The sequence below is a fragment of the Rhinopithecus roxellana genome, chromosome 3, assembly GCF_007565055.1.
Source record: "Rhinopithecus roxellana isolate Shanxi Qingling chromosome 3, ASM756505v1, whole genome shotgun sequence".
Taxonomy (NCBI): domain Eukaryota; kingdom Metazoa; phylum Chordata; class Mammalia; order Primates; family Cercopithecidae; genus Rhinopithecus; species Rhinopithecus roxellana.
The window spans coordinates 9,279,638-9,298,986 of record NC_044551.1 but is presented as its reverse complement, the minus strand read 5'-3'; the positions used below and the strand labels follow the sequence as shown (position 1 = coordinate 9,298,986).

Sequence of the window (19,349 nt, the reverse complement as noted above, 5' to 3'; positions counted from 1 at the left end):
TTGCAGTGAGCTGAGATTGCGCCACTGCACTCCAGCCTGGGTGACAGAGAGAGACTCCATCTAAAAAAAATAAGTAATTGGCATTAATCTGGAGTTTATTTTTGTATGTAATGTAGGAATCAATATACATTTTTTTTCCATATAGATGTTCAGTTGACCTAGTATCACTTATTGAAAAGACTGTCCCTTCCACTCTGCACTACAGGGCTGTCTTTGTCCTAAATTAGGTGGCTTATGTATCTGTATCTGTTTCTCTAGGTTTTATTCCATTGGTCAGTTTTTCTATTTTTGTACCATTGCCCCATAATCTAATTACTGTGATTTCATAATAGGTCCTGATACTGGCATTGTAAGTCTTTCAAGTGCTTGTTTTTCAAGGGCTGTGGTTTGGATGTTTGTCCTTCTCATGTTGAAATTTGATTCCCAGAGTGGGAGGTAGGGTCTAATGGGAGGCGTTTGGGTCATGGGGCGCAGATCCCTCATGAATAGACCTGTTTTCCTTGCGGGGGTGTTGAATGTGTTCCCTATTAGTTCCCTTGAGAGCTCGTTGTTAAAAAGGGCCTGGTACCCTCTACTTCCTCTGCATCATATGATTTCTGAACACACCAGCTCCCTTTCACCTTCAGCCATGGGTGGAAGCAGCCTGGGGCTCTTACCAGATACCCAATCTTGAACATTTTCAGATATCAAATTGTGAGCCAAATAAACTTTTTTTTTTTCCCGTTAATTATCTACTCTCAGGTATCCCTTTAGAGCAACACAAAACAAATGAAAACCTCAAGATTGCCTGTTATTTTTAGTCCTTTACATTCCTGTGTGATTTTTAGAATCAGCTTAATCAATTTCCAGAAGAAAAAACTATCTTAATTTGGGTTGCTATAACAAAATACTATAAACTGGGTAGCTTGTAAACAACAGAAATTTATTTCTCACATTTCTGGAGAGCCAGAAGTCCGAGATCAAGGCACCAGCAGATTCATTGTCTGGTGAGGAACCATTTCCTGGTTCATAGATGATGTCTTCTCTCTGTTTTCTCACATGGTGGATAAAGCCAGGCAGCTCTCTTGTGCTTCATTTATAAGAACACTAATTCCATTCATGAGGGCTCTACCATTGTGTGGTTATATCATATTTGTTTATTCTTCAGCTGATGAATGAGTTGTTTCTACTTTTGGGCTATCATGGCTAATGCTGCTATATTCATTTGTGTACAAGTTTTTGTGTGAACCTATGTTTTCATTTTTCTGGAGTATATACTTAGGAGTGGAATTGCTGTGTCATATGCTAAACTCTTAATGTTGAACTTTTTGAGGAACTGCGAAATTATTTTCTATAGCAGCTGTACCATTTTATATTACCACCCTCAGTGTTATAAGGGTTCTGATTTCTCCACATCCACCAATACTAGTTGTTACTGGTGTTTTATTCAATATAGCCATTCTACTGAGTGTGAAGTGGTATCTCATTATGGATTTTTTGTTTTTTTGAGACAGGGTCTCACTCTCACCCAGGCTGGAGGGCTCTGTCACGATCTTGGCTCACTGCAGCCTCAACCTCCTGGGCTCAAATAATCCTTCCACCTCAACCCCCTGTGTAGCTGGGACTACAGGCATGTACTACCACACTCAGCTAATTTTTGTATTTTTTGTAGAGATGGGGTTCCACTATATTGCCCAGGCTGATCTGGAACTCCTGAGTTCAAGCAATCTGCCTGCCTCAGCCTCCCAAAGTGCTGGGATTACAGGCGTGTGTGCCACAGTGCCCAGCCCTTATTGTTGTTTTGATTGCATTTTTTGATGACTATGATGTTGAGCAGCTTTTCATGTGCTTATTGACCATTTGTATATCTTTGGAGAAATGTCTGTTCAGATCCTTCATTCATTTCAACAATTGGGTTGTCTTTTTATGTTTTAAGATTTATATATTCTCAATATGAGTATCATCAGCTACATGATTTGCAAATGTTTATTTTTTTAATTTGTCTAATTTATTTTTTTTTTTTTTTGAGACAGAGTCTCGCTCTGTTACCCAGACTTTGGGGTGCAGTGGCACGGTCATGGTTCATGACAGCCTCAACCTCCTGGTCTCAAGCAGTCCTCCCACCTCAGCCTCCTGAGTAGCTGGGACTATAGGCGTGTGCCACTATGCCCAGCTAGTTTTTTTATTTTTTGTAGGGGTGGGGTCTCACTATGTTGTCTAGGCTTGTCTCAAACTCCTGGGCTCAAGCAGTTCTCCCATCTTGGCCTTCCAAAGTGCTAGGATTATAGGCATGAGCCACTGCATCTGGCTTGCAAATGTTTAATAACCTCCTGTGGGTTGTCTTTTCCTTTTTGAGACGGAGTCTCACTGTGTCACCCAGGCTGGAGTGCAGTGGCGCAATCTTGGCTCACTGCAAACTCCGCCTCCTGGGTTCACCCCATTCTCCTACCTCAGCCTCCCCAGCAGCTAGGACTACAGGCACCTGCCACCATGCCCAGCTGATTTTTTGTGTTTTTAATAGAGACGGATGGTCTCGATCTCCTGAGCTCGTGATCCATCCGCCTCGGCCTCCCAAAGTGCTGGGATTACAGTCATAAGCCACCGCGCCAGGCCTCCTTTTCTTGATGGTACCCTTTGAAACACTAAAATTTTAAATTTTTATCCAACCCAGTTTATCTTTTTTTGTTCTTTAGGTATTATAACTAGAAAACTGTTGCCTAATCCAGAGTCAGGCAGATTTTTTCCTTTGTTTCCTTCTAAGAATTTTATAGTTTTAGTCCTTACACTTAAGTCTTTGATGCATTTTGAGTTCATTTTTATAGATGGTGTGGGGTGGGGGTCCAAATTCTTTTGCATATGGTTACCCAGTTGTTCTAGCACCATTTGTTGATGTTTTATATTAATGTATCTAGATGTGTATCTTTTTGGGTTTACCCTCCTTGGAGTTGAGTTTCTTGGATTTATAGATTAATAGTTTTCATGTAACTTGGGGTATTTTCAGCTTTTTTTTTTTTTTTTGTGGTAAGATCTCTATAACATAACATTTTCCATATTAACTATTCTTAAGTGTATAATTCTTGCCTTTAAGTGCACAGTATTCTGTCATCACTATCATCACCCAAACAGAAACTTTGTGCACCATTAGACAATAATTCCCTGTATACTCCCTTAACCCTGGTCTTTGGTAACCTCTATTCCATGTTCTCTATGAAATTTGTCTGTTTTAGGTATTTCATTACAAGTGGAATCATACATTATTTGTCCTGTTGTATTTGGCTATTTTATTTAGCATCTTGTTTTCAGTGTTCATCCATGATGTAGCATGCATCAAAACTACATTTCTTTTAATGGTTGAATAATATAATGTATTTACCACATTTTATTTATCCATTCATCTGTTGATGGACACTTGGATTGTTTCTTCTTTCCAACTATTGTGAGTAAGTCCTCTATGAACATTCACCTACAGTTATCTGTTTGAGTCCCTGTTTTCAAATCTTTTGGTTATATACTTACAAGTTGAGTTGTCGAGAGATGGAACTGGGTAAGTTAAAATGCTGCGGAATTTGCTGTTCTTTTTTTTTTTTTTTTTTTTTTTTTTTTTTTTTTTTTTTTGTGAGACGGAGTCTGGCTCTGTCGCCCAGGCTGGAGTGCAGTGGCCGGATCTCAGCTCACTGCAAGCTCCGCCTCCCAGGTTCACGCCATTCTCCTGCCTCCACCTCCCAAGTAGCTGGGACTACAGGCGTCCTGCCTCGTCGCCCAGCTAGTTTTTTGTATTCTTTAGTAGAGACGGGGTTTCACCGTATTAGCCAGGATGGTCTCGATCTCCTGACCTTGTGATCCGCCCGTCTCGGCCTCCCAAAGTGCTGGGATTACAGGCTTGAGCCACCGCGCCCGGCCAAATTTGCTGTTCTTACCAACAGTCAGCCTTGACTGAACAAATATTCCCTGGGTTGCTTCAAGCCTTTGATTCATTTCTAGAGTTTGGAAAAAGTTAATTCTGACAGTTCTTGCCCATTTTTTTCCTTGCCTTTTTGGAGTAGTGGAATTTGGAGTTCCTTACTTGGCCATTTTTGCTGATGTCAGTGATACATATCATTTTAACATTTTCATTTTATTTGTTAGTATGTAGAAATATAACTATCTGGTAAGTACTTTTTAAAAAGTGAATAAAAGATGTTCACTTATCTTTTATACAAAGGTTAGATGATTTATAAGCTAATTTCTTTGTGAAGATGTCACCAAACATCTTTAAGAGTTATAAGATATTGTCAGCTGTCCCTTATGAAATGCAGACTATACCCTCTGGAAGGACTCATGTTACTTTAAGAAAATATGTTAATGTTGGCCGGGCACAGTGACTCACACCTGTAATCCCAGCACTTTGGGAAGCCGAAGCGGGTGTATCACCTGAGGTCAGGAGTTTGAGACTAGCCTGGCCAACGTGTTAAAACCCCATCTCTACTAAAAATACAAAAATTAAGTGGGCGTGGTGGTGCAGGCAATGAAATTAAGAGCAAGGAAATGAAAAACTATTCAGGATATTGGCTACTCAGAGTCTGAGGCAGGAGAATCACTTGAACCCAGGAGGTGGAGGTTGCAGTGAGCTGAGTTCACGCCACTGCACTCCAGCCTGGGTGACAGAACGAGACTCTGTCTCAAAAAACAAAAAAAAAAAAAAAAGAAAAGGGCTCAATTTGAATTTTTTGAAATTTACAGAAAAGAACAGAGTGACTAAAGGTAAAGATTAAACACAGATGAAGAGAATGAATTAATCCAAAGATAGATCTGTGGAAATTCTCTAAACTTGGAAATGGAAAACACGAGTGAGAGCAGTTAATAAATAAGGTATGGAAGATAGAAGAAGACCTGTGGCCCAACATATGACTGACTCCTGAGGAGAGGCCAGAAAATGGGAGAAGGAGAGGAAAGAAGAATATTCAAAGAGAAGAGATGAGACTTTTCCAGAGTTAGGGAGGCACAAGAGTCCTCAGCAAATTAAATTTAAAAATTTATACCCTTATGCATGTATTGAAATTATAGTTTTAAAACCTATAAAACTACTGGAGAAAAAAGGTAGATTCGCCTTTAGAAGAACATTGTATTCACAACAGAATTTTCTTCAGTAAAGGTAGATGTCAGAATGTAATAGTATAGTATATTCAGAATGCTGAAGGAGAATAGCTCTGAACCCAAATAAGTATATTCAGATAATTAGGTGCCAGGGAGAAATAATGCCATTCAGATAAAAATTGTGTTTAATACTCTCAGACTGTTGAGTAAGAACTACTAAATTGTATACAGTAGTAAGACAACTGATTGCAGGAAGAAAGGCATAGGAAACGAAGCAATAATGAGCGAAGAAAAGATAAAAATTGTAAAACAGATAAACCTATCGGTAAACTTAAGTAAGTATTGACTAAATAAGCTAGCAATAATGACTATTAATTTAGGGGTTCTAGAAACAAAAGTGAACTAAAATACTAGCAAATGAAAAGACTTAAATTCTTGCCAGCTCAGTTGGAAGGAAACATATTTCTTAAGTATAATTGAAGAGTAATCAGAGAAGGGATAAGATAAAATATGTAACTTGCTAATGCAGGAAATCCAATAGAAGGACAGAGCTTTGTAGGAAGGAAGCTAGACTGAAAATAGTTTAAATATTTACTAAATATCCATGGTGAAAATAGGTAAAAAATAAAATACATAGCTTACCATTTGGGGAAAACAGAACAGAAAGGAGAACAAAAAGCATTGAAAAAACTCAGTAAAGAGAAAACACAAAGATGGTAGAAATAAAAGATCCATATATCAGTAATTATAATTTAGGTAAGCATATTTCGGTATGGGGTTGAAAGTCAAGAGGTCAGGCATGGTGTCTCATGCCTGTAAGCCTAGCATTTTGGCAGGCCAACATGGGAGGAATCTCTTGAGGCCAGGAATTCAAGGCCAGCCTGAGTAACTAGATCTCGTCTTTACAAAAAAACTTTTTTTTTAAATTAAAAAATGTCTACGGCCGTACCACCCTGAACGTGCCCGAGCTCTTCTGATCTTGGAAGGTAAGCAGAGTTGGGCCTGGTTAGTACTTGGATGGGGGACTGCCTGGGAATACCACCAGGTGCTGTAGGTGTTGGGGAAGGGCAGGCAGCGGGGAGAGAATATTAGGGAAAAGAGCTAATGCATGCTGGGCTTAATACGTGGGTGATGGGTTGATAGGTGCAGCAAACTACCATAGCACACGTTTACCTATGTAACAAACCTGCACATCCTGCACATGTACCCTGAAACTTAAAAAAAATAATAAAGTAAAAAGAAAAAAGTGTTCAATAACTCAAAGCTGGTATAGAAATAGGAGACAAAGTATACTGTAAAGTAGAATTATTAAGGATAAAGAAATTCATCAGGAAGACATTACAGTTCCGAACATAGTTCGAATCTAACAATATACTAAGATGGACAAAGAAAAATAGACATAAGGAAAATTTTGCAAATCCTAGTAAGTTGAGACAGCAGAATAGACATTAGTAAGAATATAGAAGATCTGAATGCCACTTACTCAGCTTGATTTAATATTTGTTTGGAATCATATACTCTAAAATTATAAATCACGTATTTTTCCAGCATATATGGAAAATATGTACAATTTAATCATCTTTTAAGGCCAAAAATATACCATAGATATATCATCAGTCATGTTCTCTTATTAAAATAAAAGTAGAAATCAATAAGTCTAACCTTCATGATTTGGAAACTGAATTTCTTAGTTTATGAATAACAGTTCATATGGAAATCCTGAAATATTTAGAATTTAATAACAGTAAGAACAGAACACAGGAAAACTCTGAGGATATAGCTAAAGCAGCTGCCTCTTAGAGGAAATTTTATAGCCTTAAATGCATTAGAGAAAGGATAAAATGTAAAACTTGCTAATAGAGGAAATCTAGTAGGACAGCTTTGTAGGAAGAAGACTAGATTGAAAATAGTTTAAATATTTCTTTTCTCAGAAAAAAGAATGAGTTAAGTGTTCAAGCTAAGTAGTTAAAAGAGAAGGGAGAAAACTCAGAAATAAAAAAGGTAATATACGTAAGTGAAATAGAAACAGATACAATAGAGTGTTCAGCAGTAAAAGTGAATGAAGTAGTTTCATACATCAACAAAGTTGAATAAAAGGAAAAAGACGTGGGGCCAGGCACAGTGGCTCACACCTGTAATCCCAGCACTTTGGGAGGCTGAGGTGGGCAGATCACCTGAGGTCAAGAGATCGACACCATCCTGGCTAACATGGTGAAACCCTGTCTCTACTAAAAATACAAAAATTAGCTGGGTATGGTGGTGCACGCCTGTAATCCCAGCTACTCGGGAGGCTGAGACAGGATGAATTGCTTGAACTCTAGAGGCAGAGGTTGCAGTGAGCCGAGATCACGCCACTGCACTCCAGCCTGGGTGACAGAGTGAGACTTAATCTCAAAAAAAAAAAAAAAAAAAAAAAAAAAAAAAAAAAAGATGTGGAAGAAGAGTATGTTTTAGTTCCATTACATAAAACTCTAACATAATGCTAATATGTTGCTTAAGGCTTTGTACGTAGCTGATGAAATTAAGAGCGAGGAAATGAGAAACTATTCAGGATATTGGCTGGTTGGATGTTAGTTGGAAGGAGTGCTTAGGGAGAAGAGAAGCAGAGGGCCAAAGAAAAACACAGGCTGCAAATATATTGGAAACATTTTAGTCTTAAGCTGGGCAGTGGAGATAAACTTTCATTTTATTATATTTTTAATTTATATATGTGTTATATGTTCTTTTACTTTCATGAAAATAACTTATACCTTTACAGAAAAGTTTCCAGAAAATAAATTTTTTGAAGAGTTTTGTTTCATTTTTAAATAGGTTTTAAAATACGTATACTCTAATATTCAGAAATAGCATATATAGAATTTCTCTTTATTCATCATTCTCTTTAGGTGTAAATAGTTACAAGTTTACAAACTGAACAGTCTCTATTTCCTGCCCAGTTGACGCTTTGGTTTTGCATTAATTTGTTTCTGCCCTATGAGTCTGCCCTATGTGCAATTAAATTTTACTTGAACTGTTTCTACTAATCTTTTGGTATTCAATTCAATTAAAAATTGTTTGTACCTGGAAATCAGACTTTATATGTGTCTGCATGTCTATGCTTTGAGTAAGATGTTTACTATATTCTATATGGAGCAAATAGAAGTCTAGGATTTATTTAATTCTTTTGTGTATTGTGGAAATCCAGTTAATGGTGCAGTTTTGGTGACTTTTAATGTTTTAATTCAAGTGCCACTTTTTCCTTTAGGTGATTTTTAAACTCGATTCTCAAAGCAAGCAATGAGGTTTTTAAAAATTGTAGCCATATCTATTTATATTAGTAAAGTTGAACATTTATAGGTCAAAATGTCATTTCTTTTTGATAACAATGCCTTAAAATACTTGTTTAAAGTTACTGAACTATTCAAGGCTTAAATTAAATTTGACCATGTCCCCAAGATTTCTTTGTTGTTGCTTTGTGTTGTTCTTGTGTGTGTTTTAATATTATAGGCTATCGAGATGGAAATAATTCAGAAGCTTCAGGGACATCCAGAAGAGGTGGAAGAGGTAGTTTCCGAGGTTGCCGTGGAGGATTTGGTCTAGGAAGTCCAAGTTAGTAGTGGATTTGCAAATGATGTGCTTCATCTGTTAAAAAGAAAATGATTTTAAAAAATATGTATCAAAGAAGGTTGTTATGAGGATTATATGAGAATAGCTTAGCTCAGTGACTAATACACGTTAATCACCCACATTATATATAACATTATTTTTTAGACAGATTTAATTGCATATTGGTTAGGTTGAAATACATGAATTTAAAAAATAAGTTTGAGTGACTCAATTCTTTAATATTACATACTAATCATTGTTTTAGAGCTTTGATAATATGGCTGACCTTATAAACAGGTGACTTTCTATGTGGCTCTACCTCCCCCCATACCTTCTTTCACCAACGTGGCTTTCTACCTTAAAGTTTTCCAGCCATCATTTTTTAGAGATAAGGTACTGACTTCAGAGGTCACTGCTGGAACGTATGTGCCTCTAAACAGAGGAGGACAGATTACAAACATAAATTTGTAATAATGATTTAATAGATGTGTAGCAGATTAGAGAATTGTCACCAACAGAAGTTTAGGGATTTTGAAGGGTTACTGTGCAGGACTGGTAAGGTTTGATTTGGCAACAGTGGGAGCAAGGGGTGCTACTTTGAAGAATAAGTAGTGAAATGATGCAATGTGAAGTTTCTCAGGCAGTGTCTAGAGATTTAACTTGCTTGTATCATATTTTGGCATAATACTGGGCCTAATTTATGAAATATTTTAAATACATTTTGAGGAAGTAGTTTGTCATTGAAGGACATTATTTGTAGAGAATTCCTGTGCGCAGTACTTGGTTTAACCAGAATAGTATTTTTCTATTTTACCCTGCATCTTTGAACTTCTGATAGCATAACTTGATTTTTTTCTGTTTACTGAACAATTAAAAAACTTCTTCAAAGTAATATAATCTAATTTTACTTTCTGCAAATCAAGATAATGACTTAGACCCAGACGAATGTATGCAGCGCACTGGTGGCCTTTTTGGTTCTAGAAGACCAGCGTTAAGTGGCACGGGTGAGAAATAAAACTTATTACTGAATATTAATTATTGATACATGTTTTTAGCACTAGGATTAGTAAACCTAATATATATGTTAAAGTATATTAGTTTGGCTTATGATTTTCTCTGCTTTTAGATCTGTAGGTAAAAATATGTGGACAGTTTTGTCTCCCTTATAAAATTTGTGCAATATGGATTATTTATTCTGTGTTTTCTACCAGTTAATTTGAGATGTGAATTATTAACTAGAGGAATAAAGGATTCTGAGTTAGGGGAAAATGATTTGTGTGATTTGAGGTGAAAATGAAAACACAATTGATGAAAAATGTTCAAATGAGGTTTAGGTTAACGTTTAAACCTAGAGGCCAGGCCTGGTGGCTCATGCCTGTAATCCTAGCAGTTTGGGAGGCCGAGGCAGGTGGATCACTTGAGGCCAGGAGTTCGAGACCAGCCTGGCCAACATGGCAGAACCCCATCTCTACTAAAAATACAAACATTAGCTGGGCATGGTGGTATGTGCCTGTAGTTCCAGCTACTCAGGTGCCTGAGGCACAAGAATTGGTTGAACCCGGGAGATGGAGGTTGCAGCGAGCCAAGATCGTGCCACTGCACTCCTCAAAAAAAAAAAAAAAAAAAAAAAAAAAAGTTAAATCTAGAATTAAGAGATGAATGGGTTAAAGGACCGGAATTCCTAAGTAATAACTTTGTTGAATAGAAATAACCACATGGTTTATGTGCTTGAGTAGCAACTGTGTGTTATCTAAATATTTTGCAAAACAATGCCTTGCAGGTAATGGTGATACTTCTCAAAGCAGAAGTGGCAGTGGAAGTGAACGAGGTAAGTTCTTATTTTGTTTACCTGAAAGAAGTTAAAATCATTGTATTCCAAATTTAATTTTTTTCTGTACTTCACTGGTTGGAAACAAATTTAATTTTTGAAGTTAAAGGTAACTTACTACTTTTGTACACTGTGAGGAGCATAAATTTACACAGCCTGTTTTAGATAGTTCTTTAATACTCTCCAGGTTATTGCCTCTCTGATCCAGCAATTCCATTATAGGAATTATATACTATAGATGTATTTGCAAATACATGTACAAGGATGTTCACTGAAATGTCATTTATAATAAGTAAAAACTGAAAATCACCTGAAATTCATGAATGAAACACTGTTTAAGTCCGGGTACGGTAGCTCATGACTGTAATTCTAGCACTTTGGGAGGCCTTAGGTGGGTGGATCAAAAGGTCAAGATATCGAGACCATCCTGGCCAACATGGTGAAACCCCCATCTCTACTAAAAATACAAAACTTAGCTGGGTATGGTGGCGCACGCCTGTAGTCCCAGCTGCTCAGGAGGCTAAGGCAGGAGAATTGCTTGAACCTGGGAAGTGGAGGTTGCAGTAAGCTGAGATGACACCTCTGCACTCCAGGCTGGTGACAGAGCAAGACTCCATCTCAAAATAAAAAACAACTGTTTAATAAAATAATAATCACGAAATGGGATGCTGTGTGGAAGTTAAAGACTAAGATATAATATGTACAAATCCTTATTAAAACTGTCATGGGCGTCCGTGTGAAGAGACCACCAAACAGGATTCGTGTGAGCAACATGGCTGTTTATTTCACCTGGGTGCAGGCGGGCTGAGTCCGAAAAGAGAGTCAACGAAGTGAGATAAGGGTCGGCCGTTTTATAGGATTTGGGTAGGTAAAGGAAAATTACAGTCAAGGGAGGGTTCTCTGGCGGGCAGGAGTGGGGGGTCACAAGGTGCTCAGTAGGGGAGCTTTTTGAGCCAGGATGAGCCAGGAAAAGGAATTTCACAAGATGATAATATCGCTTAGGGCAAGGACCAGCCATTTTCACTTCTTTTGTGGTGGAATGTCATCAGTTAAGGTGAGGCAGGGCATTTGCACTTCTTTTGTGATTCTTCAGTTACTTCAGGCCATCTGGACCTGTACGTGCAAGTCACAGGGGATGCGATGGCTTGGCTTGGGCTCAGAGGCCTGACAAAAACCATACGCTTTTTCTTATGGAATACTTATGTGATTTGATCTGAAGGATAAAGTTAGCTCAATATATAATTTTGTACTCTTAAAGTTTTTTCTTTTACTTTTTTTTTTCTTTTTTGAGACAGAATCTCGCTCTGTCACCCAGGCTGGAGTGCAGTGCCGCGATCTCAGCTCACTACAACCTCCGCCTTCCGGGTTCAAGCCATTCTCCTGCCTCAGCCTCCCTAGTAGCTGGATTACAGACATCTGCCACCACACCTGGCTAATCTTTGTATTTTTAGTAGAGATGGGCTTTCACCTTTGCCAGGCTGGTCTCAAACTCCTGACCTCAGGTGATCTGCCCGCCTCGGCCTCCCAAAGTGCCAGGATTACAGGCATGAGCCACTGCACCCGACCTTAAAGTTTTTTCAAAGTATAAATACTTCAGTGTCATATAAAAGTTTAAATGCTCTCCAGACTAGTAAATTGGTGAAGCTTGCTTGATGTATTTGAAGATTCTCAGTAATCATTAGTCCAAGAGTATTCAGAGTGACATTCCCCCAACCCATGCTGATTCTTGGATTCTTCAATATAGGAAAAGTTTATGAAAGACTAGCTAAACCAAATCTTCTACAAATATTCGCAGCCTATATGAAGGAGGATTTCAAGACCTGTGGACATACAAGATAAGGAAATTAGAGTTCACGTAGAAAAAGTGTTATATCTAATTAGCTTTTGAACTTAATGCAGTCATAGTACCTAAAAGTGGCACAACAGATTACTCGTTATCTAAAAATCAGAAAGGTAGTATATAGAAAGGAGTTAACAGGCCTGATTGTTCATCAAAAATTCATCAGTAAATGAAATTGAAAATCTTACTTAAAAGGCTGTTCCTTGGCTAGTATATATTAGTTAGGGTTCTCTATAGAGACAGACCAAAAGGAAGGAGGGAGGGAGGAGATGGATGGATGGATGGATGAGAAGGAACTAATTAGAGGCATTGGCTCATGAGATTATGGAGGCTGAGAAAGTCCTATGATAGGCTGTCTGCAAGCTAAGAACCAGGGAAACCAGTAGTGGTGTTCAGTTCAAGTCCAAAGGAACCACTAAAGTAAATTCTAGGGGACATGTGCACAACATGCAGGTTTGTCACATAGGTATACATGTGCCATGTTGGTGTGCTACACCCATCAACTCATCATTTACGTTAGGTATTTCTCCTAATGCTATCCCTGCACCTGTCCCCCACCTTCCAACAGACCCTGGTGTGCGATATTCCCTTCCTCGTGTCCATGTGTTCTCATTGTTCAGCTCCCACTTATGAGTGAGAACATGCGGTGTTTGGTTTTCTGTCCTTGTGATAGTTTGCTGAGAATGATGAGAACCAGGGAAGTTGATAGTGTAACTCTCAGTTCAGGGCCAAAGACCTGAGAACCTCTTGGTGGGGCAGAGTCAGAGGGCGGGGGATTGCTGGTATAAGTCCTAGAGTCCAAAGGCCAGAGAACCTGGAGTTCTGACGTCCAAGGGCAAGAGAAGAAGGGTATCCCAGCTGCAGAAGAGAGAGAAAATTTGCCTTTCCTCTGCCTTTTTGTTCTATCTGGCCCCTAGCCTATTGGATGGTGTCTGCCCACGTTGGATGAGGGTCGATCTTCTACTCTGTCCACTGATACAAATGCCAGTCTCTTCTAAAACACCTTCACAGACATACCCAGAAATAATGCTTTATCAGCTACCTGGGTATCCCTTAATCTGATCAAATTGACACCACAAATTAACCATCACAGCTAGCATCTGAAAACTTGGATTTGGGACGGGTTCTCAATACCCTAATAGGTAAGAGCAACTCATTGTGCCTAAACCATTTGTGCATTGTGTTTTTTGCTGAATATTTGCTTTCCTTCTGGGAGTCTGGAATTTGATATGTGCCAGGCAGAAGATGAGTACATTATTAGCCCCTAATAAAAACCCTGGGTACTAAGTCTCCAATGAGCTTCTGAGTCTCTAATACTCTTCTCTGGTAGAGTTTACATGTGTTGTCACAGCTCATTGCTGGGAGAACTAAGCACATCCTGTGTAACTGCAGTAGAAGACACTTGGAAACTTGTGCCTGGTTTTCTCTGGGTCTGTGCACCTTTTTTTCTGCTGATTGTACTCCCTATTTTTTCACTAATAAATCATAACCATGACTATGACTATATTGAGTCTGGTGAATCCTCCTAGCAATTATTGAACTGGGGATGGTCTTGGGGACACCCCCCGAACACAGGTTCTTTTAGAAAATACATTCCTTTGCTGATTAGGAAAGAAATATAACAGCTTAAACAAAATGTAATATATAATAGTCTCATCTACATAAAATCATTTTGAATACTACAGAAACTAAAAAAGTACAAGATTCTATTTAATTGTGTCAAGTATTTGTGAGAAGGTAATTTAAAGTTTTTTAGAACTTGTTCTCTTTGAAGACAAGCAACGAAAATAAAGATGTGCACAACCTTGCATCTTGACCAATTGTCACTTATGAATTTAACAGGTGGTTACAAAGGTTTAAATGAAGAAGTAATAACAGGCTCTGGAAAGAGTAAGTTTTCCTGAAACAAGGTATTTACTTTTTGTAGTGAGAGTTCTTTTACCCTTCAATTTTAAAAAAACATGTATACTTTTTTTATTTGATTCTCTTTAAGATTCTTGGAAGTCAGAAGCAGGAGGAGAAAGTAGTGATACTCAAGGTATATTAACGTTTATGTGACTCACATGGGAGTATATTGTGTTTTAATAAAAATGCTTAAGTATTTTACTTAAAAACAAAGTTATCTTTTAAAAATTTGAGTAGTGAAAACTTTAAAGGTAAGCAGTGGCAAGTTCCATAGTATTTAAAATTTGATCGTGTCAATTTTTGTCTATTTTCTCTTACATTTTCTTTTAGTCTCTGTAATGTACGTTTTGTTTTTTTGTTTTTAATTTAAATTCCAAGGACCAAAAGTGACCTACATACCGCCACCTCCACCTGAGGATGAGGACTCCATCTTTGCACATTATCAGACAGGCATAAACTTTGACAAATACGACACTATTCTTGTGGAAGTGTCTGGACATGATGCACCACCAGCAATTCTGGTCAGTGAATTAATTGTTTCTGTATTGGCTGTGTAGCAAACTTTACTTTTAAAATACGTTATATAGTTTGTAAAGCTGATATCAACACACAAATTTCACCTCTCATATCTAAGGTCTTAGGTTGGAAATTTAGAGTGATGTCTTACCATCTACAATAGAATTAATTGCTATGTCAAAAGAGAGTAATAGATTTCATCCCTACTCCCCATACCGGGATGAGAATTTTATTTAAACTTCCTTAATATAATACTTTTCCTAGTAATTCAAGATGTTTTCCCAAGATTGTGAGAAAGTGTGTCTTAGGGCAGTGATTTTTCTGAGAGGGGGAGCCCTCTGTCTCCTATTGATAATTATACTTAGAACAAGCCATTACTAGCAGAATTCTTCATATCTCATAGGTTTTAAGGGGCAGGAAAAATGTTTTAAAACCACCATTTGTGGGGAATACTTCCTGATTCTGTCAAATTATATTATAATATACAGGCTTTGAATATTTGAGTGGGGGCATGTTACTAAAGTCACTTTAGTATATAAAGTAGAATTAAACAGAACTTGGAAAGTAGCTTGAATGAAATATGCTTATAAATGATCTGCATATGATATATAGAATGTAATCACTGCTTTTTTTTAAATTTTCAGACTTTTGAAGAAGCTAATCTCTGTCAGACACTGAATAACAACATTGCTAAAGCTGGTTATACTAAGCTTACTCCTGTGCAAAAATACAGTATTCCTATCATACTTGCAGGACGAGATTTGATGGCTTGTGCTCAAACAGGGTCTGGGAAGACTGTAAGTCTTTCCCCACATGTCCAAACTGTTAGGTTTTTTGAGCTTTGGTTCTTCCTTAGTAACTTGGTTTTTTCTTTTGAGTAGAAGGTTTGTAGATGGTTTCAGTGAGCTGTCATAAGTATTGATGGTTTTGCTTCTGATTTTTATTAGGATTTGTGTACTTCTAAAGAAAGAATTCTGAACTATTTCTAGGGTAGTGTTGCAGTCTATAGATGTTTAATCTTTTCTGTGTGCAGCTCTTTCTGAAGCATGGTAGTATCTAAAACAAAGTGTCTGAAAGTCAAAGCAGAGATTATAAAACAGTGGGAGAGGAAGAAAGTAATTTCTGTATTATAGCTGGTACACTCTTGAAGTCAAAAGATAAAGAATGAGAAACAGTTACATGCATTGTGCATGATTCCTTAGTATTCAGTGACCTCAGGTTATGCTAATGATAAAAGAAGTCTGATGAGACCAGGTTGGTTTTAGGACTAATCTGGGAAATTTGTGTGTTAATTACGACTCCATGAGATGAGACTCTTATTTCTATGATCATAGAGTCCATGAGGTCATACTATTTTAGTCTTAATCAGCCTTCATAGTAGAATTATAAGGAAATACAGATATTGTATAGCAGCTGATGAGAGTGTTACATATGGTTTTGGAGGTAAAGTTTAGCAAGTGTCTTATTTGCTTAAATGAGAAAACTCTAGCACAAAATTTCTGTTGCCAGATGTAACTTCAGTAAGGGTAATGTGTTCAGTAATACAAATGATGATTTCTAAGTTTTTGCTCTGTGGACCACTTTTGTCATCCATTCTGAGTGATGATTTTATGACCTCAAAAGGACTAACTTAGAGTAATTGTTCACTGTAATGATTTGCAGCAATTACATTTATTATTTTCCTCTATAAATAGGCTAATGTTGTTGATCTGTTTAGAATTCATGGGTATGCTTTTAAAAATACACTGAAAAAATTTGATAGGGTAGATTAGTTTTACCAAATTTTATATTGTATAATAAGAGCATAAAGACCTAAATGTTAAGAACACATTGAAATGAAAGTTGTTTTCATTTTTCATCTTGAATTTCCCAGTAGGATGGAAGTAGAGTCTAAAGGCTATAAGGACATGAGGATTAGCTTTCCATAGGGATAAAAGTGATGTGCTATAAGTTTGTAAAGTAGGCAACTTAACTTCTAGGCGGCTTTTCTCCTCCCGATTTTGGCTCATATGATGCATGATGGAATAACTGCCAGTCGTTTTAAAGAGTTGCAGGAACCAGAGTGTCTTATTGTAGCACCAACTCGAGAATTGGTCAACCAGATTTATTTGGAAGCCAGAAAATTTTCTTTTGGGTAAGTACATCAGAATGCTACTCACAAAATAGTTTTTTCTTTAGAGATTTTTTTCCCCTCACTTTTGGAAGAACTCAGTAATAATGCACTCAAGTAATTTTTAGCATTACTTAAAGTATAATTTTTTATTATCTTGTTTATGGAATCCTTTTTATTTTTAAAAAGAAACATGCTTATTAAAAATTAGGTTAATAGGTTGGACTTGGTGGCTCATGACTATAATCCCAGTGCTTTGTGAGGCCCAGGCAGGAGGACTGCTTGAGGCCAGGAGATCGAGACCAGCCAGGGTAACATGGTGAGACCCCATCTCTACAAAAAATAAAATAACTAGCCAGCACGTGGTAATGCACACCTGTTGTCCTAGGAGCTTAGGAGGTTGAGGCAGGAGGATTGTTTGAGTCCAGGAGTTTGAGGCTGCAGTGAACTGTGATTGCACCACCACACTCAGCAAGACGCTGTCTCTAAAAAAGTAAAATTTTAATTTAAAAAACAGATAAGATTAGAAGTAGAAAATAGCAAACATACTGGTATTATTTCTTGGTAGTTTTTAATGTATATTTAAAAATGAACTCAGGGTATTCTAATAATTTCCTATTCTTTTACATAAAACTTTATAATACAGAAAATGCTTATTGCATAATAAGAACTGATTTTTAATGACTTAAATTGCCCATGTGCATACATTTTATTTATTCTGGGATATTTAGGTTTTTTCTAACTTGGGGCTATTGTAAACAGAATTGCAATGTATATCTTGCTACATAGTTTTTCTGTTTTGGCTGGATATGATGGCTTACACCTGTAATCCTAGCACTTTGGGAGGCCAAAATACAAAAATTAGCCAGGTGTAGTGGTGCACCCCTGTAGTCCCAGCTACTCGGGAGCCTGAGAGATGGGAGAATTACCCGAGTCTGGGAGGTCGAGGCTGCAGTAAGCTGTGATTGCACCACTACCCTCCAGCCTAGATGACAGACCTTGACTTAAAAAAAAAAAAAAAAAAAAAGAAGTTTTCTGTTTTAAGTATTTTCTTAGAATAGAGTTTTATCAGTTTTAATGTTAAAGAGCAGGAACTTGTTTTAAAGCTTGCAGTTAATGTGTATTTGTGCCTGCAGTGTATCAGAAGTCCAATTTCAGTATACCTTTCGCCAACATTTAGTTATTGCTGCCTAACAAACTCCCTTAAAACATAGTTGCTTTCAACAATAAACATTTACTGTCTCACCATTTGGGGGGCTTAGGAATTGGGGAACAACTTGGCTTAGCTGGGCCCTTCTGTGTTAAGAGTTTCTTATGAGATTGTAGACGAGATGTCAACCAATCCTGGTTGACAAGATTGTTAACCAGACAAGATGTCAAGCCAGTCATCTGAGGGCTTCACTGGATCTCTCCATAGGGATGCATGATTAAATGGCACTGACTTCCCCTAGATTGAGTGATCAGTAAGAACAAAGAGGTGGCTGTAATAGCTTTTATGAAATAGTCCCAAAAGTCACACATTGTCATTCTGCCACATTGTAAGAAGCAAGTCACTAAGTTTGACCCCACTCAGGAGTGGCTATTATAATTGGAACTAGTGCAAAATTGAAAGTGCAGGTCCTTTGTTGTAAAATTATTACAGATTTCAGGGCAGCGACAGCAGAGCGTTAAATGAAGCACAGGGTTCTTCTAAACTTGGAACTCTGTGTGACTGGACAGGTTGCACACTCATGAGGCTAGCCTTGCCCACACTGAAGGGGAAAGGTGGAATCCATATTTGAAGGAAGAAATACATTGAAGAATTTGTATATGTATGTTAAAACCACCACAGGTGATTTTATTTTTTTTCCATGCTTGTCAAAATCACTTTAATATCAAACCTGATAGATCTTTTGGAAAAACATGAATTGCTTATTTCAGTGTTTATATCTTGCTAATCCTCATGTACCATGTTGCTTTCAGGCTTTTAAATCAAGTAAAAGGTCTCAGAAATCACCACTAAATAACTTACTCATGTAATGAAGTACCACCTGTTCCCCCAAAAGTATTGTAATTTTTTAAAAATCAAGTAAAATACCACATTTTTGGTTTGTTTTTTAGGTGGAGACTCGCTGTGTTGCCTAGGCTGGAGTAGAGTGGTGGGATCTCGGCTCACCACAACCTCTGCATCCTGGGTTCAAGCGATTCTCCTGCCTCAGCCACTGAGTAGCTGGCATTATAGGCGCATGCTACCATGCTTGGCCAATTTTTTGCATTTTTAGTAGAGACTGGATTTCACCATGTTGGCCAGGCTGGTCTCAAACTCCTGACCTCGGGTGATCTGCCTGCCTTGGCCTCCCAAAGTGCTGGGATTACAGGCGTGAGTCACTGCACCCAGCCATAATTTAATATTTTTTTTAGATAGTTGAATGTTTTTTCTTTTTGGATTTTTTTTTTTTTTTTTTTTTTTTTTTTTTTTTTTGAGACGGAGTCTCGCTCTGTCGCCCAGGCTGGAGTGCAGTGGCCGGATCTCA

At 37.7% G+C, this 19,349-nt stretch overlaps 1 protein-coding gene and 1 pseudogene across 4 annotated transcripts in view; both read left to right on the top strand.

The window, feature by feature from the left end:
- DDX4 (DEAD-box helicase 4) overlaps nt 1-19,349 on the top strand; it is a 79,113-nt gene that overhangs the window by 38,236 nt on the left and 21,528 nt on the right. For 2 of the 4 annotated variants that reach the window (XM_010386466.1, XM_010386465.2), the window contains 8 exons: nt 8,539-8,640; nt 9,561-9,641; nt 10,418-10,465; nt 14,148-14,195; nt 14,299-14,343; nt 14,589-14,731; nt 15,371-15,523; nt 16,706-16,860. In XM_010386466.1, the coding sequence (XP_010384768.1) occupies nt 8,539-8,640; nt 9,561-9,641; nt 10,418-10,465; nt 14,148-14,195; nt 14,299-14,343; nt 14,589-14,731; nt 15,371-15,523; nt 16,706-16,860 (775 nt within the window). The remainder of the gene's footprint in view (nt 1-8,538; nt 8,641-9,560; nt 9,642-10,417; nt 10,466-14,147; nt 14,196-14,298; nt 14,344-14,588; nt 14,732-15,370; nt 15,524-16,705; nt 16,861-19,349) is intronic. The other 2 variants (XM_010386467.1, XM_010386468.1) reach the window with 2 other exon arrangements.
- On the top strand, nt 5,988-6,109 carry LOC115896576 (annotated as a pseudogene).